The 27,782-nt window shown below is 45.7% G+C and overlaps 1 protein-coding gene across 4 annotated transcripts in view; it reads right to left on the bottom strand.

Annotated features, from left to right (window-relative positions):
- Positions 1 to 1,211: 1,211 nt before the first annotated feature.
- SORCS2 (sortilin related VPS10 domain containing receptor 2) overlaps positions 1,212 to 27,782 on the bottom strand; it is a 1,363,792-nt gene continuing 1,337,221 nt past the window's right edge. For all 4 annotated transcript variants that reach the window (XM_063923915.1, XM_063923923.1, XM_063923934.1 and 1 more), the window contains 5 exons: positions 27,249 to 27,374; positions 22,090 to 22,189; positions 11,183 to 11,285; positions 7,810 to 7,967; positions 1,212 to 1,955 (listed from right to left, as the gene is read on the bottom strand). In XM_063923915.1, coding sequence (XP_063779985.1) covers positions 1,891 to 1,955; positions 7,810 to 7,967; positions 11,183 to 11,285; positions 22,090 to 22,189; positions 27,249 to 27,374 — 552 coding nt within the window. In that variant the 3' untranslated portion in view covers positions 1,212 to 1,890. The remainder of the gene's footprint in view (positions 1,956 to 7,809; positions 7,968 to 11,182; positions 11,286 to 22,089; positions 22,190 to 27,248; positions 27,375 to 27,782) is intronic.

Genomic DNA, 27,782 nt, shown 5'->3' with positions numbered 1-27,782 from the left:
AGAACCCTGGAGTTAACCGATCACTGTGCTTGACAATATATGCAGTAGTGCCCCTGTTAAGGAGTTGGGGAGGTCCAGGCCCGGGGGGAGGGGGAATGTCACTGGTGTAAGTAACTGTGAATCCGATGTGCTGCTGTCTCCAGCTTAAAACACCCAGTCCCTTCCAAGATTCTCCCAGGAGAACAATGTCAAATGCAGGGATCACCTAGCACGATACAGAGATCACATAGCACAATACAGGGATCATCCTAGCACAATACGGGGCTTGCCTAGATCCGAATAACACAGTAATGTTAGGGTTCAAACTCTTTCACTTGTTTCATTTGCTAAATAAATCCTGTAAATATGATCAATCTTTACAATCTGTTGTACTAACTGAACTTCAGCTTACTCCAGACACACATTTCTCATTTAATGTAAAGTGCTTTGAGTCCTTTTGGAGCCAAAGGCTATCTAAATAAACCTCATTATTATTTAGAAAATGCTATATAGGGTATAGATCCACAGAACAAACATTGGGGGGTAGATTTAGCAAGTTTTAAAAAGGAAAACTTCAGTTGTTGTCCATAGCAACCAATTAGATACTAGCTATCTTTTTTACATCTGGATGGTTGGCATGGAAATAACTCCACTTTTCCTTCCAGTGGTGTCACTAGGGCGGGGCAGACCACACTGTGTGACACCATCCAAGAGGGTGACAACAAGCTGGGAGGGGGCGCTGCATAATAACACAGCGCCCAACTCCTGTTACTGAGAAGAAGCTGGAAGTGCGGGGAGTGTCTCTGGGGCAGCCCAGCACCTCTGGGATTGCTAGGCACACCTCCAAATTGTGGAACACGGAGGCGTGTCAAAAGGCCACACACCCTTTTCAGACTTTAACCCTAGTGACTCCCCTGCCTTCATAAATGTGTTAGTATATTTTTTTCCCTGAATCTGTTCTCTTGTAGGAGGTTCTGTGACTAAGTTGTGTACTGTAACTCCTGATGCAATGTTAGCATTTGCTTACAGGCACCAAGTGTAGCGCCATGTGTGGAGGAGAGCCCTGGTGCAGATGATTTACTCCTCCCCGGACGAGCCCCCTTCTCCGCCACAGAGGAGATAGGGGAAGGTCTTGTCTCGAGTCACCAGAGTTGAAGTCCCACCACTGCTGCAACTTGTCAATCAGCAACTCTCTACTTTCTGATATATTTACAGCAATGCATTCCTCACAATTGACTTTATCATTTTATTCACTTTTTCCAAAGATACAAAAAAAATAAAATCCCAGCGCCCTGTGTTATCCTTGACAAGTACTATACAGCTGTTTAAAACATCTCACTATTTTGGTGCAGGATTCCTATTAGAAAGAGCAATCTCTTCTTCTCAGGTGCTATAGTGAAATTGTGCGCAGACTTTATCCCAATGTGGAGAGATTACCGAAGTATTAATACAGTATTGTTACATCACTCGTCTTCCCAAGAGCACAAAGCCTTTATACAGAAAATTCGGAAAAATTTAAAATGATGGAATTGTTATTATTCTAAAATAAACTTGGATCTTGAACGAAAAGGACAAAAAAAAAAAAAGCAACCCCCAAAGAATCTCTCTTCTAGATAAAAGGTAATAAGGTGTACACATAGTAAGAATAAAACACAAAAATGTGTCTCGGGTTACAAATTTGCTACCAATCGAATATGAATCTTAACATCCGTCTGTGTTGTATGAAAACGAGTCTTTAAAACATTTAGCTTGGAACGTTCATCCGTGAGAGCAGACATTTATATCTTCAGGACGGGTTCGAAATAATTTCTCCGATTGCTGCTAGAGTCCGGTTTCCAGTCTGGCGGATTATCCAGGAGAAATCTTACAAGATAGCGAAGAGTCTGTAATGTTTGTCTCTGTGTGTAAACATCAGCTAACCAGGTAATTGTGCATTTCTCTAGCGTTGATGCTCAAAACCACTCCTGAGTGATTACCTAAGAACACAGAGGAAAAAAAGAGAAGCATGAGTACATTTGCCGACTGTATCTTCCTCGTTTTCATAAAACACTGGAACAATGAAAGGGCAATTTTACAACAAGAATACAGAAAATTAATAGGTGCTGAGCTCTTATCCATGATAGGTCATGGACGCTGGGGCAGTTCGAGGGGGATGGGTGGAGTAATGTAACAGTGGCAAGATGCATCGGCTGGTCTTTTGTGTGGGAAAAAGTGCAGATAATCTCGGGGTACACAGGGATGGGAGGAGACATCCACCTAACATGCCACTGACCTGCGATTGGATACTGGCAGGCATCAGTAAAGGGACTTTGTAGCTGCTCAAGATTCCGCCTCTCCCAGAAACTGCAAGGTGTGAGGAGTCCCAAGGTTGGGCAGCAAATAAAACAAACAAACAAGCAAAATAAAGTATATGGGGAAATGAAATAGAGGATGAGTGAAACTGAGAGTATCCCGGTGGACGCTGTAATGGCATGAGATAAGTTAAAGGGCCACTAAACCGACTAGGCAGGACAAGTAATCACAAGGAGTTGTCCGCCATGATTTTCCATTGTAAACTTTGGAAGGTCTAGTAAAACGTGTGTGCCCCATGTCTTCATTTCTGAGACGTTCATGGAAACTTTGGTTACACAAGTCTGAGCATTTCTCTTAGCTTTTGTATGCAAAGCAACTTTCTTGAAAGTTTAGTGGTCCTTTAAAAGTAAATCAAATCAAGCTGTGGATTGCAATGGCACAGTAACGATAACCTACTAAAACATTGAAAGCCATGGATAATAAGAGTCCCATGTGACAGCTGAATCTAATAATCTCTCTTGGGTATGAGGGCAAGTCCAGTGTGTGGAGGGAAGGGTTTCAGTGGTCTTTGAAATAAATGAGAGACATCATAAAGACAGGTAATGGAGTATCAGAAGGTCACCAGGGGTCCTTCACGAACCGCATAACTGGGGATTTGTGATTCATGTGTCAGTTAACTTCCCAATCTATGGAAACACCCCCAGAAAATCAACCTGCACCTTATTCTGCAGTTTGGTGGATGTTCTGTGTGATGCCCCTAGTGGAAACAGTAAAAGTGTAATATAAAGGTTCAATCTACCACTATCTATCACCTCCATTCATTGCAGCATTTTCTTTTTGTCTGGTCTAATTTATTTGTAATTTACTAATAAGAATGAAAACCTCAACACTGGTAGAGGGGCATGCCAGGCCTTGAAAAGGTATGGCTGCTGCCCATCCCATTGGTGGGACAATCGCTGCTGCAGAGCATGGGTTCCCTGATCAATCAAAAGCCCAACTGTTTTTTTTATTTTGGAGTGGGACCAGGTGGTGGATGGCTGGGGAAACTACAACAATAGGAAACACTTTACATCTTGTGTCACAGAGAATGTTGGATGTAGTAGGTGCATACTACAATTGCATTGTGGGTTCTGGGCACCAATCTCCCAGCACATTCATCCAGGTTCAAGAGAATGGGACCTGGGAACTAAGGGGAAATGGTACGAAGGGATTAGACAGAAAGATCAACAGAGTCAGGAGGGTGAGAACACACTGGATGCTGTGCATACTGTATTTCCCCCATTAGACCACCTGTAATCTCAGGGCCTGAATGAGGTCCACCAGCCCACCCAGCCTTCACACTCCAGGAAGTCTGGAGGCTCAGGTCAAATTGTTGCGTTAGTTGACTAAGTGATGCAAAGAACTTCAGGCTTAGTTCCCCAAACCCCTCATCACAGGGTCCTCTGGGAGCCTATTGCCCTGATTTGACTCTTGCCTCCAGGTGACAAACACTCCTCCTCCATGCTACAGACTGGGCTAGGAGGACTTTAGATTCAGAAGCAAGGAGCTACTTGTGTACCATTTACCGACACCATCACCAGAAGCCTATCCTCCACTGTTTCACATAAGGCCGCTTTCATTTGTACTACTGTACTTTATTTGGGTACACTTTCATTTGAACCTCTCTAGTAAGCATTTATAATTTGCAAAGTCCTCTTATAAATATTCAGTGTACAAGAACCTGCTGTCACTGTCTTATCCTGTTCTCCATAACACTAGGTGAAATTATGCAAAATTAGGCGCATGACATCATAAAAGAGATTTACCCTGCGATTTATGATTAGGTGCCTGTATCATGCAAGGTCAAGTTCTTACCATGGTGGCTGGTTCTCAGCTGGACACAGTCGCTTCCTAATTTGCGCATGACGAGCAGTTTATGGATTAAAATATGCTATGCTGTGTCCTAACACCTAAATGACTCTCCCATCACGAGCGTCTTCATAATCGATGCCCAGAAATGCCTAATTAACCTTAGAGTCTGTCTGCTCAAGATGCAGCACAGACGGATCTACTTCCAACCTCCGATGCATCGGACATCACATGCGCAGACCATGTTTTCCGATTATGAGACACGTGCAGATGGGACAAAGTTGCTAAATGCGTCCGTTCCCTCAGCGACATCTGTCTCAGAACCATCCCCAAAGTGAGTACACATAATTGTCACCAGGTTGCTTTAGTAGTAAGTATGTACAAGCCATAGTGGATTAAATTAAATCAATTATGATCGGCTTCTGCCCTATGCATCATGAAATAATGAATTCTAACCCATAAGGGATTTTCTTTAGGACAGAGCACATAGGGTAGCATAATCTATATGTGTGCCTAAGTCTTCTCAGGAATTCTCACATAATGACATGAAGCACAAAATATTTCCTACAGGAAAAACAAATCCAGAACAGGAGACAATTAGCCCATTTGGTCTATGTCCTTTCAGTTCATTTCAATTTAAAATGATGCCACCACCAGCCATGTTGGATTCACTATTTACACCAAGTGATCATCTCAAAACTCCCTGAGTGTCAAACAGGCCATCCTTGGTGTACACGGAACATAAAACATCTTGATGCACGGGTAATATTTCAGCATGTGTGACCTTGTTAATCATCCTACATTTTTTTTTTCCAAGTTTCATTATCGTAATTTCACATGTGACCTACCAACAAATATATGATAACATTCGCTGATAGTTGTTCTATCCTGAGTACAATCCAACATAGGGGGGTATTCAATTACAGTCGGAACTGCCGTCTTGTCGGAAAGATGGCAGTTTCCAACGTTTTAAGGTCAGAAACTGTTCCGACCTATTCAATACCACTGCCGTTTTTCCAACAGGTCAGCAATTCCGTCTTGTCGGAATAGCCGCGGATCCACGTGTTTTGTCGGAAGCGTGGACAAATCTGACAGGAATTAGCCCCGTTTCTGACAATGTCAATTCGACTTTAAAATAAGTCGGATTGGCATTGTCGGGAAGAGCCATATCCTGTTGGATTTGGCCGCTCATTGAATACTGAGATGTCAGATCCTTTCCGTCGGAAAGGATCCAACATCAATTGAATATACCCCATAGCAGGAAATTAACTCCACGATATTGCATAAAAGCCATTTGAATTTGGCAAGTTTTTTTTTTTCTCCAAGAATACAATTTATTTTGTTTAAATTTGAAAATTGTTCTTTATTGCACTCAAGTCATTCGGTTATAAGTATATACCGCTTTTATTTGTTAGTGAAAATATATTTACTATTTCATCTTTTAACATAGAAGGTTTATTAGTTTTAGTAATCATGTAGCAGATCACTAATAGAGTGTAGAGGCAGCCATGTTGGCATTGAAAACCAATACTCATGAGAATGAAGCCTATAAATTCACTAGGAACTAGTGCCGCTACTGAGGCATAAGGCAAATAAATAAAACAAGATTTACACCTGTAGTTTTTGTTTTTTTTAATTTTGTTAATTTTTATTTTTACACAAATATCTATTTTGGAGAATTTTTTTCAATTTTAATTATATTATGCACTTAATATATTAGGCATTCTTCAAGTAACATACTGTAGAAATAATATGATATATATGTCTAATCTTTGTTAACATTTAATTAATAGAAAACATGGTCATCTATACTTATTTTGGAGATACTGTATGTACTGAGGTGCAGATTCAATTAATTGTGAGATCCTTTGCTGTTTATGGCAATGGGGGTAATTCAGACCTGATCGTTGTGCGTTTTCTCACAGCCTGAGATCAGGTCCGAACCGCGCATGCACCACAATGCGCAGGCACGTCGGACGACTGCACCGGGCATTGGTGCATAGCGTCTGGATGGTGCGGAAAAAAACAATTGCACGGGCGATCACAAGGATATTGACAGGAAGAGGGCGTTTGTGGGTGGCAACTGACAGTTTTCAGGGGTGTCTGGAGAATCGCAGGCGTGTCCAAGCGTTTTAGGGAGGATGTCTGATGTCAAATCCGGTCCTGGACAGGCTGAAGTGATCGCAGCGGCTGAGTGAGACCTGGGCTGCGCAGAGACTGCACAAAATCAGTTTGTGCAGCTCTGCTATACATGCGATCACACACTCGCCAACCCTCCCCATGTAGGCGGCGACTATCTGATCGCAGGACAGCAAAAATCACTGCCCAGCGATCAGGTCTGAATTAGGCCCAATGTTTCTACCCAGAAGTGAGAGAGGCTCCTACAGGACTTTGGGGCAGATGTATTAACCTGGAGAAGGCATAAGGAAGTGATAAACCAGTGATATGTGCAAGGTGTTAAAGGCACCAGCCAATCAGATCCTAACTGTTCATTTACATATGGGAGCTGATTGGCTGGTGTCTTTATCACCTTGCACATATCACTGGTTTATCACTTCCTTATGCCGTCTCCAAGTTAATACATCTGCCCCTCAGTGCTTAATTAAATCTGCCCCTATGTGTATTCCTAATCAAGTTGTAAGGAAAATATTTTTTATGGTTTAAATAATGAAAGCACCGTTATCAGTATATCAGATTATTTTAAAGCTAATAGTTAATAATTGTTAATGTTTTCGATGGACTGTATTTATTGTTGATAAACAATTGCAGATAATATTATATAGTCATCTACAATATTATACTTAATTAAACATTATTATGATTATTATTATTATTATTATTATATACAAATATTAGCTTAGTGTAGGGAAATAATATTCTTAAAGTTATTAAAATATAAGTAATACTGATGACAATAGTAAAGTAATTTATAAGTTATGTTGACAATTTTTATATCATCATTGTAATGTATGTAATTTAATAATACAATTTAAGTTTTTATTTTGTATTAAATGACTCCATTGTAAGTTTAGCACATTAAAAATGTATAACATATGTTAACAGTTCTAAAATCTACCCAAATAGTGTCACTTTTGGACATCGTTTTGTATTCAGTTTGTTTTATACAATGCAATATACAAGAATTTACACTGCATTTTTTATTTTAGATGCTTTGGGTAATACGGTGCGAGTTGCCTGATTTCGGCAGGGAACGCCCATATTTTTAAAGCGGCAGGCATTTACAAGGCAAAACCAGAGGTGGTAGGGATTAGGCATAGGGCCAGAATAATTACCGGAACACATCTTATCAGATGCCTGCGGCAGAACTGCATGTCACATGACCGTCGAGACCTGAAAGAAGATGCTGAAGCTGCTGCAGCCGCTAGGACCAGGTAAGTGACCGGTGGGCTACCAGGAATGTTAGGTCGACATTCTATCATGTCGATATGTCATCTGTGTAGATATGATGAATGTTGACATAGCTACTGTCAAAATACTAGGCATGTCGACATTCTGACCATGTTGACACTGACCTGATGCACATCGACATTATAATACTAGACCCATTAGAACACAAATAGCCCTTTTCAAGCAAAATGTCATGTTTCCCTATTGCTCCGCAATTATTTCCCATCACATATGAATAACACAATATCATTGGGTGGAGAACAGGCCTACGTTCTCAGTTACCTCTCCCATGTCCTAATGTTTGCGTGTCCATGTCGTCGTCAATAAACTCTTCTCCCTGGATGATGTTCTGCGTGTCCTCATTGTGATTTACAGGACTCGTCATCTCCTGCTCCTTCTCATTGTGCATCTGCGCATAGACCAACCTGCCTGGCATTTTCCTGTGGCACAGAAACAACCCTTAGTAAATGTGACACTCACCAGTGCTGTATGGTAGCTGCCAATGCTCCTCGCCAGGTTCAGGGATCAGGTATCGGTGTAGCTGGTCACACCAGGGGGGTTGAATCATGTAGAACTATATGACACTGGAGAGTGAAAGCTCATTTGCAGCCACCAAAGCCTGCACTATACTGGACCCAAATACCTCCTATTCATAGTAATAAAATATGTTAATATCTATTCATTCACAGGGGTTTTTACTGAGAGGGCCAATAGTCAGGGCACCTAAATTACTGAATGAGTGACATAATATCAATCACCCAGTGCTTTTTATGCCCCAGCAGTGCCCTTACATGGAGCGCCGGCTGTTAACATGAAAGAGAATTGGCTGTCCGCTCCTTACATGTAGGGCCTGGGTATTGGGATGTGTGGCCATGACCCATCTAAGAAAAGAAAAATACTATGCGTCCTTGGCCCACCCATAGCAGCTGGTCCAGGCCCAGGTAACCAGACCGCCCCTGCCCTCTCTTTCTCAGCTTCCCTGCTTCAGTGTTATGCAGAGAGCATGGCACTCTGCTGTGATGTCATGCCAAGGGTAACACTTCCAGTCCCAAGAGGGGCGTGTGTGTGCCACCCCTACCCAGTCCCAGGAGGGAGGTGTGTGCCACCCCTACCCAGTCCCAGGAGGGAGGTGTGTGATACCCCTACCCAGTCCCAGGAAGTAAGTGTGTGCCACCCCTACCCAGTCCCAGGAGGGTAGTGTGTGCCACCCCTACCCAGGGCCGGAGACAGGAGGGGTCAAAGGGGACACCAGTACCGGGCCCCAAGGATAGGAGGGGCCCCAAGGACATGCCACTTAGGGTTTGGGATTGGGTGGGGGAGCTGGGAATGCAGCATGGAGTCATTGGGGAGAGACAGACTGTGGGGTGTGTGGGAGGAAGGAGAGAGCAAGATACAGACTGTGGTGTTTGTGGGAGAGAAGGAGAAAAATACAGATTTATATGTGTGTATAAATAAATATATATATTTATTAATTTCAGTTTCTAACATAGCACAGCAAATTCCGTTGCGCTTTAATATATATATACATATATATATATATATATTTTAATTAATGTATATATAATCTGAGGGTTCTCCGGAAATATCACTGTACTAGGCCCCAAGATTTCTGTTGCCGGCCCTGCCCAGTCCCAGGAGGGGAGTGTGCCGCCCCCACCTCCACCCAACTTAGGAAAACATCAAGTCTGGGGGCACAATGCGAGCAGATTATTATTATTATTATTACATTTTATTTATAGGGCGACACAATTGTTTCGCAGCGCCGTAGAAAGGACAGTACAGGGAGACCAAACTTAGCATAACAGTAAATAAATAACAAAAATAGAGTACAGGTAACAAAGAGCACCACAATTCTCAAGACATAATACAGCTAAGATGTAAGTAGTGAGGGAGTAATCATTGTACTACTTGGGGCTGGCGGCCATAGATAGAGATGAGCCTTTACCAGCAGAAGAAAAAGCGGGTAATGATGGTCGCTGAGTGAAATGTGTCGAGAAGACGGCTTAGACAACAAGAGAGCCCTGCTCTGAAGAGCTAACAATCTAGTGGGGAGGGGCGATAGACAGATGACACGAGGTGCAAGCAGGCAGGAGGAAGCCTGATGGCAGTATGCAGGCAAAGCATGGAGATGTTCAAGGCATGGGGCAGGGGGATGGAGGAGCAGCCTCAGGACTAGGTTATGCATCGGGAGGGTATGCTTTGATAAATACTAGGTGGGTTTTCAGTACCCGTTTGAAGCTTTGCAAGGTCGGGGAGAGTCTAATGGAGCGAGGTTAGGTCAGTGCCTCTGGTAGAGGTGGGAGTGGGGACAGTCACTGCATAAAGCCTCCCCAGGAATTTCACCCTGTATAATGTGCTCTCACAATGCATACAATCCACCATTTGCATATGGTTTATATACGCACTGAAAGCCAAACACTGTAATAATGATTAGCGCTACATGATAAATGCCAGTAATTAGCATTCCCTAATTCTTTCCCTTAATTTTACTGCAGCCTTCAAACCAGGCCTGGGACAGCTGTCATATGTTGCCTCATTGTAGGCGTAAGATGATTTGCAAACGTTGTTGTTCATTTTCCTGCATGTAAATCCCTATTAGCAGAACACGATGGTTTCCCCATCATCGTGAGAGATCCACTGTGACAAACTGCTGGTACGCCATATTTAATTTCACCTGTGAATGTGCTGCGATGTATTATGATTAATGGGGACGGTGTATTGCCAGGAGGGCTCCGCATATTTGTACTTTTCTGTTAATTCCATTCATTATTTATAGACATCACTAATGTTAACGTTATTTTCTCTATCCTCGCCAGTGTTCGCTCAGTGCTGAATGAGATGAGAGTATATCTCTGCAGAAATGTACATAGGGGGTGAGTCAGACCTGATCGTAGATGTGCTAAATGTAGCACATCTACAAGCAGCTTCCCTGACATGCGGGGGGACGCCCAGAACAGGGCTAGTCTGCCCCACATGTCAGGCACTGCCTCGTCGCACAAGTACAAAAGCATCGCACAGCGGCAATGCTTACTTGTAGAGTAGCTCCCCACCAGTGCAGCTCCTGCGCGCTGGCAAGGAGCAACCTGTCGCTGTGAGGGTCGTAGTGGTTGTGTGTGACGTAACGCAGCCGCCACGGCCCGCCCACCCAACGGTCCGGGCACGCCTGCGTTGCCCGGACAGCGCCCCCTAAACGGCGGCCCACTCCTGCCCAGGGACCGCCTCTGCCTATCAATCAGGCGGCAGAGGTGATCGCAGGGCTGAGACAGCCGTTGGCTGTCTGGCATGCGCCGGCGCACTGCGGCGCCGGCGCATGCGCAGTTCAGACCTGATTGCTGCTGTGCGAAAACACACAGCAGCGATCAGATCTGAATTAGGCCCACTGTCTCTACGGTGGCTCCAGTAGTACGAGGTGGACTGATGTAATAACACGGAAGGCTACCAGCGGGGTAACTCATTCTAAGCACTGTTGATACAAGAGAGGTTCACACTGAGCTAAGTCAACACATGTATTAAATCACCGCATCGGAACACTTCACCATCTCACTTCATCTTCACCATCCGTAAGGTAATAAGAAAAAGTATCTATTTGCTGTGTATGCAAACTCCGTTACCTCTGTATTAATCCCCACTGTATAAATGATTGGATAGAACTTGCCTTTTGAACTTATAAAGGATGAAAGCTCCAACCGCTACGAGGCATATGGCAAAGATTATCACTATGGCCCAATAGCCTCCTGCTCCTCCAATCACCCGGGACTCTGTAATGGAAAACACACTAGTTACGTTTAGAACGGCTTCACCAGGGCGGCGACACTAGTGTCAGGTAATGCACTCATAAACAGGCAAGGTGATATATGATTAGAAGTATACACTGTGTGGGTCCCGTTTATACTGTTATTGCAGTGCGCTAACCATAGTGCTTACTTCTGTTGTGTAGGGGTATGACAGCAATGTGGTTACTCTCATCCAGTAATGAAACCAATGGGACTACTCTCTTTGGGTCTGTGTATGATATGTCAGCAGTTATAATGCCAACATTCATGTTGACATGAAAATGTTGATATGTTCAGAATGTCAACATTGACCCTGTCGACATTCATTATGTAGACAGGGATGAAACGTTGACATGTTGGAGTGTCGACATATCCCTGGCAACCCAGCAATGACTTACCTGCTCCCAACGGCTGCAACGTCAGCTTCTGGATCCCGACGGTCATGTGACCACCACTTGCGGGCCAGGCTTATGATCTTCTGGTGTTTGGGTAAATACTTCTCTGCTATTCCTCACCCTAATCCCTATCCATTCCTCTAGTGCCTGACCCAAAGCACCCCTCCCCCTGCATCCTAACCCTAATCTCTCCCTAGTGCCCAACCCAAAGCATCCCTACTCCTGCAGCCTAACCCTAGTCTCCCCTAGTGCCTAAACCAAAGCACCTCTCCCCCTGCATCCTAATCTCCCCCTAGTGCCCAACCCAAAGCATCCCTACTCCTGCAGCCTAACCCTAGTCTCCCCCTAGTGCCTAAACCAAAGCACCCCTACCCCTACAGCCTATCCCTTATCTCCCCCTAGTGCCTAATCCAAACCACCCCTCCCCCTACAGCCTAACCCTAATCCCCCCTTAGTGCCAAACCCAAACCACCCCTCCCCCTACAGCCTATCCCTAATCTCCCCCTAGTGCCTAACCCAAACCACCCCTCCCCTACAGACTAACCCTAATCTCCCCCTAGTGCCTAACCCAAAGCATCCCTACTCCTGCAGCCTAACCCTAGTCTCCCCCTAGTGCCTAACCCAATCCACCCCTCCCCTCCAGCCTAACCTTTATCTCCCCCTAGTGCCTAAACCAAAGCACCCCACCCCCTGTAGCCTAACCCTAGTCTCCCCCTAGTGCCTAAATCAAAGCACCCCACCCCCTGTAGCCTAATCCTAATCTCCCCCTAGCGCCTAACCCAAACCACCCCTCCCCTACAGCCTAACCCTAATCTCCCCTAGTGCCTAACCTAAACCACCCCTCCCCTACAGCCTAACCCTAATCTTCACCTAGTACTTAACCCAAACCACCCGTCCCCCTGCAGCCTAACCCTAGTCTCCCCCTGGTGCCTAAACCAAAGCACCCCTACTCCTACAGCCTAACCCTAATCTCCTTCTAGTGCCTAACACAAACCACCCCTCCCCTACAGCCTAACCTTTATCTCCCCCTAGTGCCTAAATCAAAGCACCCCACCCCCTGTAGCCTAACCCCAGTCTCCCCCTAGTGCCTAAACCAAAGCACCCCACCCCCTGTAGCCTAACCCTAATTTCCCCCTAGTGCCTAACTCAAACCACCCCTCCCCTACAGCCTAACCCTTTTCTCCCCCTAGTGCCTAAACAAAAGCACCCCTCCCCCTCAGCCTAACCCTAATCTCCCCCTAGTGCCTAACCCAAACTACCCCTCCCCCTGCAGCCTAACCCTAATCTCCCCTAGTGCCTAACCTAAACACTCCCGCCCACAATGTCAGTTTCACCTGTTGCAGTCTGACAATGTCTACACGTTGCCAGTTGACATTTTCACAATGTTAACATCATAACTGTTGACACTATGATGTTGACATTGTTGTTGTCGACCCTTTGACTACATTCCCTCTCTTTGTTCAAAGACATGACAACAATGTTGGGTACTCTCATTAAATTATGAAACCTATGTGGTTATTGTTACTATTAAACACCCCTACCCTGCCTGATCTGGTCTTCTCTCCTCCATCTCTTACCCATTGTTTCTCCCCTATTCCCCCCACTACTTCCCGCTCCCTTTTAGAATGTAAGCTCTTGAAAGCAGGGCCCTCTCTCCTCCTGTTTCACTCCCCCCCCCCCCCCCCTTTATAGCTATGCCTAGACTTATATTTATGTAATCATGTTACTTTGTTGTCTTCTTTAGACCCTTTTTTTGTACCTTTACTTTTTATGGTGCTGCGGAAATTTGTAATATTTAACAATTATAATATTATAAGGACTAACCTAGCAGAGAAGCTGTGACGTGGTTTGGATTAGTGGTAGCTTGCAAACTATAGCTTTGCTTTGCTTTTTTATACTTAGATCCAGGTGATATTTTATTAGGCAACTGTCTTTTGGATGCTTTACATACTGTAGTATTAGTATATAGTATTACTTACTATATACTACTTGTTATATATTAGCTTACTACATTGGAAGTTGTTTTTTTGTTGTTTTTTTTTTAGTTTGGCCCTCTAAGTGTATTCTACTGTATTTGCGGGATCAGTATGAAATACCTACAATCAAAATCCCTGCGGCCAAAATCCCAACAACGATTGACAACAATTGACAGTACCGACAAGGTCAAAATACCTACATTTAAAATGTTGACAGGTCAAAAAGTCGACACAAGTTTTTCATTGTTTTATTGTTGTGTACAGATGGAGCCACGCTAGTCGTGGCTCCGTCTGTGCCTAGGTGCGCCTAGGACTCGGCGTACATAGAATGGAGAGCATCTCCGTCCGCACGCGCGGACAGAGACGATCTGAACGGGAGCGTCTCTGTGCGCTCCCGCCGTGACTAGGCGGACAGATCGCCTAGTCACGTCAGGAGTGTTCGTTTGCGATGGAGACGCCTCAGATGAGCGCGGCTCCATCTGTATGTCGACATAGGCCAGTAACATCACCGTCTTCCACGTGAGGTACTTGTCTTCTGCCGTCATCAGAGGTTCAAACCAGGAGGACTGTAGAAAAGTCAACACTACATCCAAATCCCAGGGTGCCGTAGGTGGCACAAAGGTAGGTTGTATGTGGAGTACCCCTTGCAAGAAGGTTTGAACTTCTGGCAACACTGCCAATTTCTTCTGAAAGAAAATGGAGAGAGCTAAAATCTGGATCTTAATGGAACCCAGACGTAAGCCCTTATCCACACCAGCCTGCAGAAAACTGAGGAAACGTCCCAAGTGAAACTCTGCAGGCGGATACGTGCATTCCTCGCACCAAGAGACATACCTCCTCCAGATATGATGATAGTGTTTTGACGTCACAGGTTTCCTGGCCTGAACCATGGTTGCAATAACCTTCTTGGAAAGGCCCTTGGGAGCTAGGATGTTCCGTTCAAACTCCATGCCATCAAATGAAGTCACCATAAGTCTGGGTAGATGAATGGTCCTTGTTGAAGAAGATCTCTTCTGAGTGGTAGAGGCCAAGGGTCTTCGACGGACATGTCCAGAAGATCCGCATACCATGCCCTCCAAGGCTAATCCGGGGCAATTAGAACTGCCTGAACACTGTGATTCCTAATCCGCTTTATCATCCTTGGGATCAACAGGATCAGAGGAAACAAGGAGACCAGCCGGTACGGCCAAGGCGACACCAGTGCGTCCACTGCCCTCGCCTGAGGGTCCCTGGTCCGCGAGCAATACCAGGGAAGTTTCTTGTTAAGATAAGAAGCCATCATGTCTATCTGTGGGCAACCCCACCAGTTGATGATCTGCTGGAACACCAGATGGTGGAGTCCCCAATCCCCCGGGTGGAGATTGTGACGACTCAGGAAGTCCGCCTCCCAGTTGTCCACACCCGGAATGAAGATTGCTGGCATGGCTCTTGCATTTCTTTCTGCCCAGAGGAGTATCTTTGACACCTCTCGCATGCAGGCTCTGCTTTTTGTCCGTCCTTGTCGATTGATATACGCCACTGCTGTGGTGTTGTCCGACTGTACCCAGATCACATGATCCTTGAGCAGAGGAGAGGCCTGAAGCAGAGTGTTGTAGATCGCCCAAAGTTCCGGAATGTTGATTGGAAGGAGTGCCTCATGGGCAGACCACCTGCCCTGGAACTGCGCCCCTAGGGTGACAGCTCCCCATCCCTGTAGACTTGCATCCATCATGAGGAGGGTGCAATCCGGAATCCTGACACTCAGGCCTTCCAGGAGATTGGAGAACTGTAGCCACCACAGGAGGGAAATCCTGGCCTGAGGTGACAGCCGAATCATCCGGTGCATCTGCAGATGTGAGCCGGACCACTTGCTCAGGAGATCCAACTGAAAAGTTCTGGCATGATACCTCCCACACTGGATCGCCATGATACCTCCCATACTGGATAGCCTTGTATGAGGTGACCATCTTTCCCAACAATCTTATGCAAAGATGTTTGGACACTCGAATAGTTCGGAGCACCATGCGGACCATTTCCAGAAGTGTCTTTACCTTGTCCTCTGGTAGAAACACCTTCTGGGCCAGAGTGTCCAGCAACATCCCCAGGAACTGGAGCCTTTGAGTTGGCTCCAGGTGGGACTTCTGTAAGTTGAGGATCCACCCGTGTTCTGACAGAAGATGGATGGTGTGGTCCATATGGAGCAACAAAAGTTCCCTGGATCTTGCTTTTATCAGGAGATCGTCCAGATAAGGGACCACATTGTCCCCCTGGACCCGGAGTTGAAACATCATCTCCACCATCACCTTTGTGAATACCCTCGGGCTGTAGATAAGCCGAAGAGCAAAGCTTGGAATTGGAAGTGATCATCCAGCAGGGCAAAATGCAAGTACGCCTGATGAGGCGGCCAAATCGAAATATGGAAATAGGCGTCCTTGATATCCAAGGAGACCATAAATTCCCGTACGTCCAGGCCCGCAATCACTGCTCTCAGGGATTCCATTTTGAACTTGAACACCTTCAAATAAGAGTTCAAGGTTTTCAGATTCAAAATGGGCCTGACCGAACCGTCCGGTTTCGGCACCACAAACAGGTTTGAGTAAAACCCCTTGCCGTGTTGCGGTAGTGGTACTGGAACAATGATGTGGGTTTGGACCAACTTTCGGATAGCCTGTTGCAGCGTAACCTCCATATCCTCCAAAGCTGGTAAGTGCCTCAATTCACGACAAAAATAGACTACAACGGGTTGTAAGGTTTGCTGAAAAAATCATAGGAACAAATCTTCCGGCAAACGAGGATGTCTATCGGGCAAGGGTAATGAAGAGGGCGGGGAGGATTATTGATGACCATTCTCATCCCGCTCATGATATGTTCCGTCTGCTACCGTCTGGCAGACGGTACTGCTCGCAACTAGCGCGAACTGCTAGACACAGGAACAGCTTCTTTCCCCAAGCAATCAAACTGTTCAACTCGACACTCGCCTAGCATTACTATCATATTCAAATCCTTACTTGTGTATTCTAGTTATATGTCACATGTTCTTCCTCTTTTTTCTTCTTCTTTGCTGTTCATCATACATATACCCCTGAATTTGAATGGCCCAAGAATGAATAGCATGGGTCATCCAGCAACCCGCAATAACCGGTCTTTGTGAGAGGCCGGCTGCAGTGTGTATAGACTTTAGGGTAGTCTTTATTTTCCGATCCCCAGGATCCTTTGTGGTAAAGGAGCCCGGGACAGGTAGCACCGCCTTCTTAGACAGGCGAGAGACTGAGACATCCATGCCAGGGGGTTCCTCACAAAATTTTCTACCTTCAGGAGCAAATGGGAAAGTGCGCGAAAACTTTTTTGACACTTGGAATTTTTTGGCTGGATTTTTCCAGGCCTGTTTGAATAAGTCATCTAACTCTGGAGAATCAGGGACAGTGACATTAGGCTTGTTTTGTACAAAGAAAAACGACTGCTGCGAGGCAGTGTCCTCTAGAGGGAGCTTTAGTACATCCCTTATAGCCAAAATGAGGGGTTCAATACCCTGAGCAGAATCCACTAACGGGATCCAGGTCATCCCCATCATCCTGTATATCATCATCTGTATCAGAGAGCAGCGCAGGTAGACCACGCTTCTGGGGACCTGCATGAGAGGGGGGGGACTTCAGCCCTAGCAGCTAAATCTGTAACAGCTTGTTGTAGTAGCTGAGTTTTCTGCACATTAGCAGTGAGCTGGGATGACATATCTGACATGAAGGTTTTAAGAGACCCTAACCAGTGAGGCTCTGGACCCTCTACCCCAACCTCTTAACTAATTTGTGAAGATTGACTGCATTGCTTACAGGAAACAGAGTCATTAGATAATGGAGAGAATCTGGTGTGACAGATACTGCACAGCTTGTGCTTACCTATTTTCACAGTAAGTACAAAGACATACACATGTGATACCCTGAAACTGCAGCCCAAATCAACTGTGGCACTACAGGTGCCAGCATGACTTTAATAAAAGTAAAATGTTTGCTGGAGTTGCATAGCACTGTGCCAGCAGCCTACGGCTTGCAGCACAGAAGGAGTTAACAGCACAGCTCATAGCTATACAGATTAGTCTGCAAAATGCAAAGGGCATGACTCACTCATTTGCAGACTCAGAGCGGGAAACTGAGAGCGGGAAACACAGAGCGGGAAATCCCAGATAGAATGTGTACCTGGGAATGCAGGGTTATAAAAAGGTTGTCCTGCAGCAGCCTAGGAGGAGGACAGTCAGTGAGGAGAGTGAGCAGACAGTGAGGTGGATTTAGCCAGAAAGATGTAGCCCCAGTGAGGGCTCCCCACATGTTTAGGTGGGGAGTGATGCCAGCCACAGCAAAGCACTTGATGACAGAGGGAGACATCGCAGTGTAAGAGCAGCAGTATGCAGAATCCAGCGAAAGGGTGATGCCAGGAGAAAAGTGTGCTAATGGTGTGAGTCTTAAGAGGTATCTGGGTGAAGTGGTCGGAAGCCACGCGGCGTGAGTAAGCGCCCCCATGGAAAAGTATCTCGAGAGGTATCTGGGTGAAGTGGTCGGAAAGCCACGCGGCGTGAGTAAGCGCCCCCAAGGAAAAGAATCCTCGCTAAGTAAGAGAGAGAGAGAGACGGCAACCTGATGTGTAGCACTACTGTTCACAGAATGCCCTGGTACGTACTGATGTTCGCCATATATATGCCGCTGCGACTAAGCGATGCGCTGGAGGAGGTGCCCTGATGTGTGATCCACTGTAACTTATGCTTTGTGCTGGAGGAGTGTTCACAAGTTATCCCTGCAATCTCCCTGTTTGATGTTTGAATAAACTTTATGCTGTTTATCTGAGATGGGCTGGCGCCCAATTCTTTATGCGCTGCACCGACACCTGTAGTCCACACCCACAATGTACTTGTAGTTAAAGACCTGATTCTTCAGGGGACCCTCTGGTAACTGTGCCTGAACCCATGACCAGCCGGGGCAAGGTAAGGGTGATGTACTATACACAGTGACTGCAGATCTTGCATACTTAATACTAGTGGGCTATCACACACATACACACAGTTACAATGCATGCGTGCCCTACTGTATGTGAGAGGAGACACAGAGAGAGGACCCCAGCACAGCCTGAAGCTGCACAGCCCCAGTGAGGCTGTCAGCTCTGTAGATCACAGTAAACACTAACAAATGCAGTTCTAAATAGGCTCAGGATAGTGTACACAAGCGGCTCTCCCCCTTTTCTACACCCTGTACCAGTTTCCAGCGTGTCTGTGAGGCAGGAAGCGCTGAGTGTATGCTGTAGATGGCTGCTGTAAGCAGAGAAAGGCACCAAAACGCCTCTGGTCCCGCTCTGAGAAAGCTCCGGCCCCTCCAACGGCGTTGGAGCTGTACATCTTATTTATACTGGCAAAGTCTCCAAATAAGCTTAAAACCTCACACAAGTGCTTAGTTAAGCAGGTTTGTGCCAGTGTACACACGGGAGATCCTTTCGGGATCCCCCAGGGAGGGTACATCGCGCCCGTGGTCAGCCGCACTTTGAACCAGGGACCCCCCTAGTGGGGTCCCCGGTTTGTACTCACCACCGATGTCACCTTCAGGCAGTGTTAGGGGTGTGTGGCGTGCTGTGGCTGTGAAAGCCAAGGCGCAGTGCCCCGCTGAACAACAACCGCTCAGGACGGTGGTCCTACAGCGGGGAAGCGGCTCTGCACCTCGCAAGGCCGGTGACCGCCTCCCGTAACTCCCATGGCGCAGATATGCTGTTGCCCAGACTGCATACCGAAAAAAATTAAAGTTTAAAAGAAACTGAAGAAAACTTTCTGGAGCTGCAGAGATGTGCATCCTCTCCTGAGGGCACTTTTTTCTAAACTGCCTGTGGGAGGAGGCATAGAGGGGAGGAGCCAGCACACCCAGTGAAGAAATTTAAAGTGCACTGGCTCCTTTGGACCCCATCTATACCCCATCGTACTAGTTTCCTCCAATATCCCTTATGGATGCTAGAGAAAAAATGAATTACTAAGTCACAGCTAGTACTTATGATAATAAACAATAAAATATTTGGATACAACTGTATGGGACAGATGGACTTACAAATGTCCCACATAAATGAAAACCGGATTAAAGCAAGAGGAATGACATTACCAGTGGGGTAAGTACCATGGGTGCAGAGAGGGAGGCCCAGGAGATGAAAGTGTCATGACTGAGACCCTATCTACTTCTTGCTATGGGGGCCAGTGATGCCTTGTTCACCCCCCGGCACAGGGCCGGATTAACAATGGGGCGGGTGGAGCTTCAGCTCCAGGCCCCCCATCAAAATAGGCCCACAGGATCTGCTTTGCTGCTTCTGCAGCCAGGGGACTTTTTTCCACCTGCTACAGCAGTGTCAGCAGGCAGTCACACCCGCGCTTCCAGGAGCCGCTCGCTCTGGCAGGGCCGCAGTGGATACAGGAACTCAGTCGGGGTCAGGGATACACGGTACTCTGGGGGCGGAGCTACACTGAACTCTGGGGGCAGAGCTACACGGGACTCAGGGGGTGGAGCTACATGGCACTCAGGCTGCTGCTCACATCCATGCTGTGAGAGGGAAAGGAGAAAATGCTGCACATCCAGAGCCGGCTTAGTCTGTGAGACTGCACTCTACTGTAGTGACATTTAAGGAAGAGTGAGTGGAGGGAACAGTGTGTTTGTGTGTGAACTTCTTTGTGTGTATGTGACTTCCATGTTAACTTCTATATGTGTGTCTGTGTGTGTCTTGATTGTGAGCTTCTGCAGGGAGTAGAGTTTAATATAGCGCAAGGGTGAGGAAGTGTGTGAGTGTGATAGAGTGCAGGCCGCCTGGGAGGGAGTGTGTGAGTGTGATAGAGCGCAAGCTGCCGGGGGAGGCAGTGTGTGAGTGTGATAGATCGTAGGCCGCGGGGGCAGGAAGTGTGTGAGTGTGATAGAGCGCAGGCCGCGGGGGGCAGGAAGTGTGTGAGTGTGATAGAGCGCAGGCTGCCTGGAGGGAGTGTGTGAGTGTGACAGAGCGCAGGCCGCCGGGGGAGGGAGTGTGTGAGTGTGAAAGAGCGCAGGCCGCCAGAGGAGGGAGTGTGTGAGTGTGATAGAGCGCAGGAAGTGGGGGCAGGAAGTGTGTGAGTGTGATAGAGCGCAGGCCGCGGGAGCAGGAAGTGTGTGAGTGTGATAGAGCGCAGGCCGCCTGGGAGGGAGTGTGTGCATGTGATAGAGAGCAGACCGCCGGGGGAGGAAGTGTATGAGTGTGAAAGAGCACAGGCCGCCGGAAGAGGGAGTGTGCGAGTGTGATAGAGCGCAGGCCGCCTGGGAAAGGATTGTGTGAGTGTGATAGAGCGCAGGCCGCCAGGGAGGGAGTGTGGGGCCAATGTGTTTTTCCTTTTGTTTACCCCCTTTGGGGTTCAATGTGTTTTATTTTACCTGTAGGGGGACAATGTTTTTTATTTATTCCTATTTAGGCCAATATGTTTTTTGTTTTATTTTTTCCTGTAGGGACCAATGTGTTTTATTTTTCTCCTATGGGCAGCAATATGTTTGTTTTTTTTCCTGTAGTGGGGACAGTGTTATTTCCTGTAAGTTTTTTTTTTTTCTTTGTAGGTGCAAATGTGTTTTATTTTATTCCAGTGGGGGGACAATGTGTGTGACAATGAGTGTCTCAATCTTCGCACATTCAGACGCATTCGTGTACAGATGTAGCCACTATGTCTTCCCCCTGTTCTGCCCTGTCCATGCGACACCCTTTCTCCAACCCCACACCATCTATCCATAATTCCTGATACGTATATCTTCTTAGTTTAGCTATTATTAGAAAGGTAAAGTTTTTTTTTTTTCATATAGAACGATTTCTCATTTATGACATCACTAAATAACCCGTAGCCTCTTTCATTGAGAGGTTTCACATTTAAGTCATCACAAAGCGCTATTTTTCATATTACAGTCATGTTAACCTTTGTCCATTTGTAGATTCTCACATTACACTGTCTATATAAGGGAAGAAGTGAGGGAGATTGAGGTTTTTCAAGGCAGTCGCTAGTCACACCCCATGGCACAGGCCACACCCCCTGTGCAGAACCTCACAATATCAACCACACACCCCAAATTACGAGTCATACCCCCACAGCGTTTTTCACATCCCTTGCAGTGGCATAAGATAGGCCTTTCGTAAATTTCAGCTCCAGGCCCATGTGGACCTTAATCTGGCACTGCCCGGGCAGATCTATATATTAGTAAGTGTTGCAATAAGTTCTCCTTTATATGTGTCACTGACTGTTTGCAAAAACTTCCTAACTCTTATTATAAATGTGAACTATTAGCTAGAGGAGAATTACAGCCTATTAAGGAGGACACCCACCCGGCATCAGGAAACCGTTTGATGCTTTTAGCGCTCATACAGTAATCTGTGCCTGCCTTATATATTATATCATTACAGAAGAAAGACAAGGGAATAACTTACCCGACTCTGCGTCACTTAGTGTCACTAGGACCCAGAATCCACCTCTCAGGAAGAAAGTTATATTATGTGCGCTCAAAGCCTGCTTTATCACAGCTCTCCTCTATAAACAAAACACCAGACATATATTACTAACAACAGAATGATGTAGCAAAAAGTCAGCACTGATACTAAACACCAATAACATCACACATATGTCACTGCTCTACAATCATATACAGTAACTGTGTCATTTAAGAATTCAGAGGTTGTTTTATATTATTATTATTATTATTATTATTATTATTATTATTAATAAGAACACGGTAGGTTACATGAAGTACTCTTATCTGATAGTGATAATGTTTTCTTTGACCCAACATAAGAAATATCTCAATGGGTCATGGCAGGGCCGGTGCTAGGGTGTTCGGCGCCCCCCCCCTGCAAACTATAAATTTGCGCCCTCCCATATTCCTTTGGCGCGCGCCGAGAAAAGGAGTGTGGTCTCACAAGTAAGGGGCATGGCCACACAATAGTACCCCCATTTAAAATTATGCCACAATGTGGCACAATCTTATTCATCTTATACGTAATGCCCCACCCGTAGTAGTAGCGTTCTTATATGTAATGCACCCCAGTAGTAGTAGCGTCCTTATACATAATTCCCCCCCAGTATTAGTAGCATCCTTATACATAATGCCCCCCCCAGTAGTAGTAGCGTCCTTATATGTAGTGCACCCCCAGTAGCAGACGCATCCTTATATGTAATGCCCCCTCCAGTAGTAGTAGCAGCGTCCTTATACGTAATGCCCCCTCCAGTAGTAGTACCATCCTTATACATAATGCCCCCCCAGTAGTAGTATCGTCCTTATACGTAATGCCCCCCCAGAACTAGCGTCGTTATACGTAATGCCCCACAGTAGTAGCGTCCTTATACGTAATGCCCCCCCTGTAGTAGTAGCATCCTTACATGTAATGCCCCCCCCAGTAGTAGCGTCCATAAAGCGTGCGCACACACACACACAATTCACACATATAGACACACACACACACCCACCATATATATACACACACACACACACACACACACACACACACCCACATACATTTCTCGCTCACCCTCCACTTACCTAAGCCACTGTCTCCCTCAGTACAGCACCCTATTCTAACTTATCTAGTTAATTTGAGTTCTGTTATTTATGACAAAAAAAGTATTATAGGCGGCACTGAAATGTTTTTGCGGGTCTCCGCGCCCCCGCCGGCAGCTGTTCAAATGTTTCCGCCGGCAGGCGTGAGAACTTAATTTCAACTCGCTAGCCCTGAAATGCACGAAAAGTGACCCGTTTGGGCGCACAGCAGGACTTTGAGCATTTGCGCCCATTCGTTTAGTCTGATTTTGCGGCTTTACGTGGCTAAACCCAACTGATATGGGCAAGATGAGCGCGAAAATGGGGGACAATTGAATATCGCCCCATGATCTCCTGTCACTTTAGATGGGTGATCGGGCGTGATTAAACAATTCAATTCCACCCTTTGAGTCAAAATATGGGATAGAAAGAAAGAGCACGTCATGGGAATATTAGGACCCATAGAAGCCCTATAGATAAGTAGAACATCAGACAAGTACCCTGCGGTCAGGATGCTGGCAGTCGAAATCCCGGCGCTGTAATCCCAACAGGCAGCCAGTACACCGGTGCTGCAATCCCGACATCACTCAAGATGCAGACGCTGACATCCCTATAGTAACTATGCCATGGGACCATTAGGGTTAGGCCAAGGGGAGGGGTGGTCTAGGCACTAAGGGTGAGAGTTAGGGTTAATCTTCAAGTAGGAAGGGTTGGGGTTAGGGGGTTACATGGAGAGGGTAAGTACATTGGGATGCTGCTGTCAGCCTTCTAACTGCTGGCATCCCGATCACCGGACATCCATATATAGGGGCAGATGTATTATCCTGGAGAAGGTATAAGGAAGTGATAAACCAGTGATAAGTTCAAGGTGATAAATGCACCAGCCAATCAGCTCCAATATGTAAATTAACAGTTAGGAGCCGATTGGCTGGTTGCACTTGCCACTGGTTTATCACTTCTTTATGCCTTCTCCAGGTTAATACATCTGCCCCAATGTATGTATATGCCTGGTGTAGCTTTGTCTGCCACACTGACAACACTGTTGAGGGAAATTCTCTTGTTTTATGTAGCTGGTTGTTGTGTCCCATGAAGTAAATAGGTAATGTGGTAGAATTCTCAGTTTTTCACATGTAGGGCCTTATTCAGGTTTATTAGCAAACCAAAAAAGCAAGCAACTGGGCAAAACCAATCTGCACTGCAGTGAGACAGATGTAACATGTGCAGAGAGAGTTAGATTTGGCTGGGTTATATTATTTCTGTGCAGGGCAAATACTGGGGGCTTTAATTTTACACTGCAATTTAGATTTCAGTTTGAACACACCCCACCCAAATCTAACTCCCTCTGCACATGTTAACCCCCCACCCCCTTCCCCCTCCACTTCCCCCTCCCCCTTCCTCTGCAGTGTAGTATGGTCGTGCCTAGCTGCTTGCTTTTCGATTTGCTAACAAACCTGAATAAGGCCCGTAGGGAGCAATGCAAAAAGATCAAGTAACTTGGTGTTAGAATTTGTCTCCTATCATTATAATGTACAAAATAGGATTGATCAAGGCATATATAGTAAGGGAAAACAATGCAATTCTAATAAGATGAAATTATTATCTATTGAATATCTTTACTTATACTTATCACCAGGCTGTAAAATAAATCAGGACAGTCACACAGGACCGTAAAGCGCAGCATTAATTCAGATATATGGAGACAATTACCTGCAACAATATGATTGCAGGAGAGATGTATTACTACTTCTAAGGAACCACATCATTTCCACATCCCTATGCAATCAGCATATAATTATGATATGATCAGGAGAAAGAAAGCTTTAAATATATCCAGCCTTTTATCAACAGCAAGCGTTTAACCAATCTTCACTAACAATAGATTTCACAATGTATACTGTATAAATGAGAAAACACAATATGCATATATTACTCCCTAATCTGCACAGTATTAATGGCTTATGTCTATAACATGTGCAGCGTTCACTCAAAGCGGCTGTGCAATTCTGTGTGATTAGAATTTAAATACAGCAGGGGGCGCCTGTAGGAGATAGAGGCCTCCTGCATGCACCTGTGAGATCCGAGTGCTGCGTCTGAGGACTCAGCCTTGGATCACCATCGTGACCATCGGATTCGCAATGCTTCCAGGCAGCGTTCATCCTGCATAAGCTGAAGCTAACTGTGGCTAGCCGTTGGATCCAGACACCCGGGTCCAGTATGTCTGCATCCAAGGCGGCAGAGCCTGTACTCGTCTTGTCTGCACGTCTTACTATGCTGCTCTGCGCAGCAAATTCTCATACAGTACGTGTCTCTACCTACAAGCTTGTCTCATTCATGCCATGTTGCCCTCTAATTTTTCTGACCTGTGCCACGCTGCCCACTAGTTTTTCCCACACCTGCCCCGTCCACAAGCTTGTCGTTCACATGTCCCTCAGTCCACCATCTTTTCTTACACATGCCCCCCTGCCCACCATCTTTTCTCACACATGCCCCCCTGCCCACCAGCTATTCTCACACATGCCCCTCTGCCCACCAGCTATTCTCACACATGCCCCCCTGCTCACCATCTTTTCTTACACATGCCCCCCTGCTCACCAGCTATTCTCACACATGCCCACCAGCTATTTTCACACATGCCCCTCTGCCCACCAGCTATTCTCACACATGCCCCTCTGCCCACCAGCTATTCTCACACATGCCCCCCTGCCCACCAGCTATTCTCACACATGCTCCCTCATCATCATATTATTCTCCACATGCTCTTTTCTCATTGGTGTACCCCGCTACTGCCTCTTATCACCTGATTGATTTACAGTTCTTTCAGCTACAATGGAATAGTAATGTCTGTAGCCACTTCCCTCACACCCAGACACAATCACATGTGGCTGTGTACAAGGGGTCAGAGGAGCTTATATTGGACTTCTACAATCACAGCTCAGTAAACGCTCCTCTGATGCCCAGTGTTCAGTTTCAAGTGATATACAGTATTAGAGACTGAACACAGACACAGGACCGGTGGCATAATCTTAAATCCAGATGCATTTAGTTGGTTGGTGCAAGGTGGCAGATTCCCTGAGGTGCTCACACACACTGCCTACCGTATAATCTTATCCAGTATGCCAGAATGTACTACACTGCTCTCTTACATGTTACCCCAATTTTTAGACTTGGTGGCTTGTTCATTCCAACGAGTGGCACCGTATTTTGAGACATATAGATGAAGCTCTCAAGGCTCCTGATTGCTTTATCAAGGACAGTCTTCATTTATTCATCTTAGAATATTATCTTTCCCCTAACATTTAGGCTCCTGTTAATCCCAAAATGAACAGAAATTTTAGGAGCACACATCTACAGTATCCCTGCATTTACCATGTAAGTGCCGTGGAAGAAACAATCAATCTTGACTTTTCTAGGGTATCCGGACTATAGATCTACACTAAAAAGGTCTACAGTCAATAGGTCTACCACTAATGGTAGACATACATTTGGTCAACAGGGTCAAAAGGTCGACATAGCCAAAAGGTCGACATGTAAAAGGAAGGCCATTCAAAAAACCGACAGGGTCGAAAGGTCGATAAAGTCAAAAGGTTGACATTAAAATGGTCGACACACATAAGGTAGACACAAGTTTTTTTAATTTTTTTCAACTTCTTCCTACTTTTCCATCCACGTGGACTACGATTGGGAATAGTACCTTGCCCGAAGCATGGCGAGCGGACGTTGTACACTAATGGAGCTTGTTTGTGGCAGAAAAGTGACATAACACCCCCGCCAAATAAAAATGGTCGACCTTTTGACCCTGTCGACCTTTCCTACTGTCTACCTATTCTTTGCTGACCTTTTGACCCTGTCGACCTAATGCATGTCTACCATTAGTGGTAGACCTATTGACTGTAGAACTTTTTAGTGTAGATCTAATAATCCACACCCCTTTTCTAGTGGGTTCTATTCTACATATTCACCACCTGCCACATAAACCACCTTAGTTATGATGAGTGGGAGCTTGTCTGGATTGTGGACAGATCTGTGAGGGCTTCGCTTAGTATTTATGGGCTCTACCTTGTCAGTCTGGATGCTTCTCCTTCTCTTGGGCTGATTTATAGGCGGAAGTAGATACAAGTCAGCAGTTGTCGGCAGTCCTGGCTTCACCACCGTCACCAGAGTTTGCTCGGGTATATTAGTTTCCTGCAAAGATTTGATGAAAACACTCAATGATTACCATATTCTAATACTCTGTTACAGTAACTGCATAATTACATCAGTAAAAAATAAAATATTTAACAAAAACCTAAGATATGGGATAATCTCTGGATTTTATTTCCATGAAAACAACGTTCATTCCCCTATTCAAGAAAAAGGAGTTTTGATGTATGTAGCCATTGACCATTGTTTTGCAATTCTTGAGGTTAGCGATCAAATGATACAATAGAAAAAAAAAGTATGGATCATGGATGAAATATCATTTAGGTTGATGAGGTCAGATCTTGCATTGCTTACCAAAGTGGCTTTGGAAGCACTTAAGGGTCATTAAGGGCTGAACTGAATCGATACATACAGTAAGCAAGTTACACTTGGCTGAGTAATACGGAACCT

This window comes from Pseudophryne corroboree, chromosome 1 (genome assembly GCF_028390025.1).
Source record: "Pseudophryne corroboree isolate aPseCor3 chromosome 1, aPseCor3.hap2, whole genome shotgun sequence".
Lineage (NCBI taxonomy): Eukaryota > Metazoa > Chordata > Amphibia > Anura > Myobatrachidae > Pseudophryne > Pseudophryne corroboree.
Note: the sequence above shows the minus strand (reverse complement) of the source record. Positions and strands in the feature narration are given on the sequence as shown.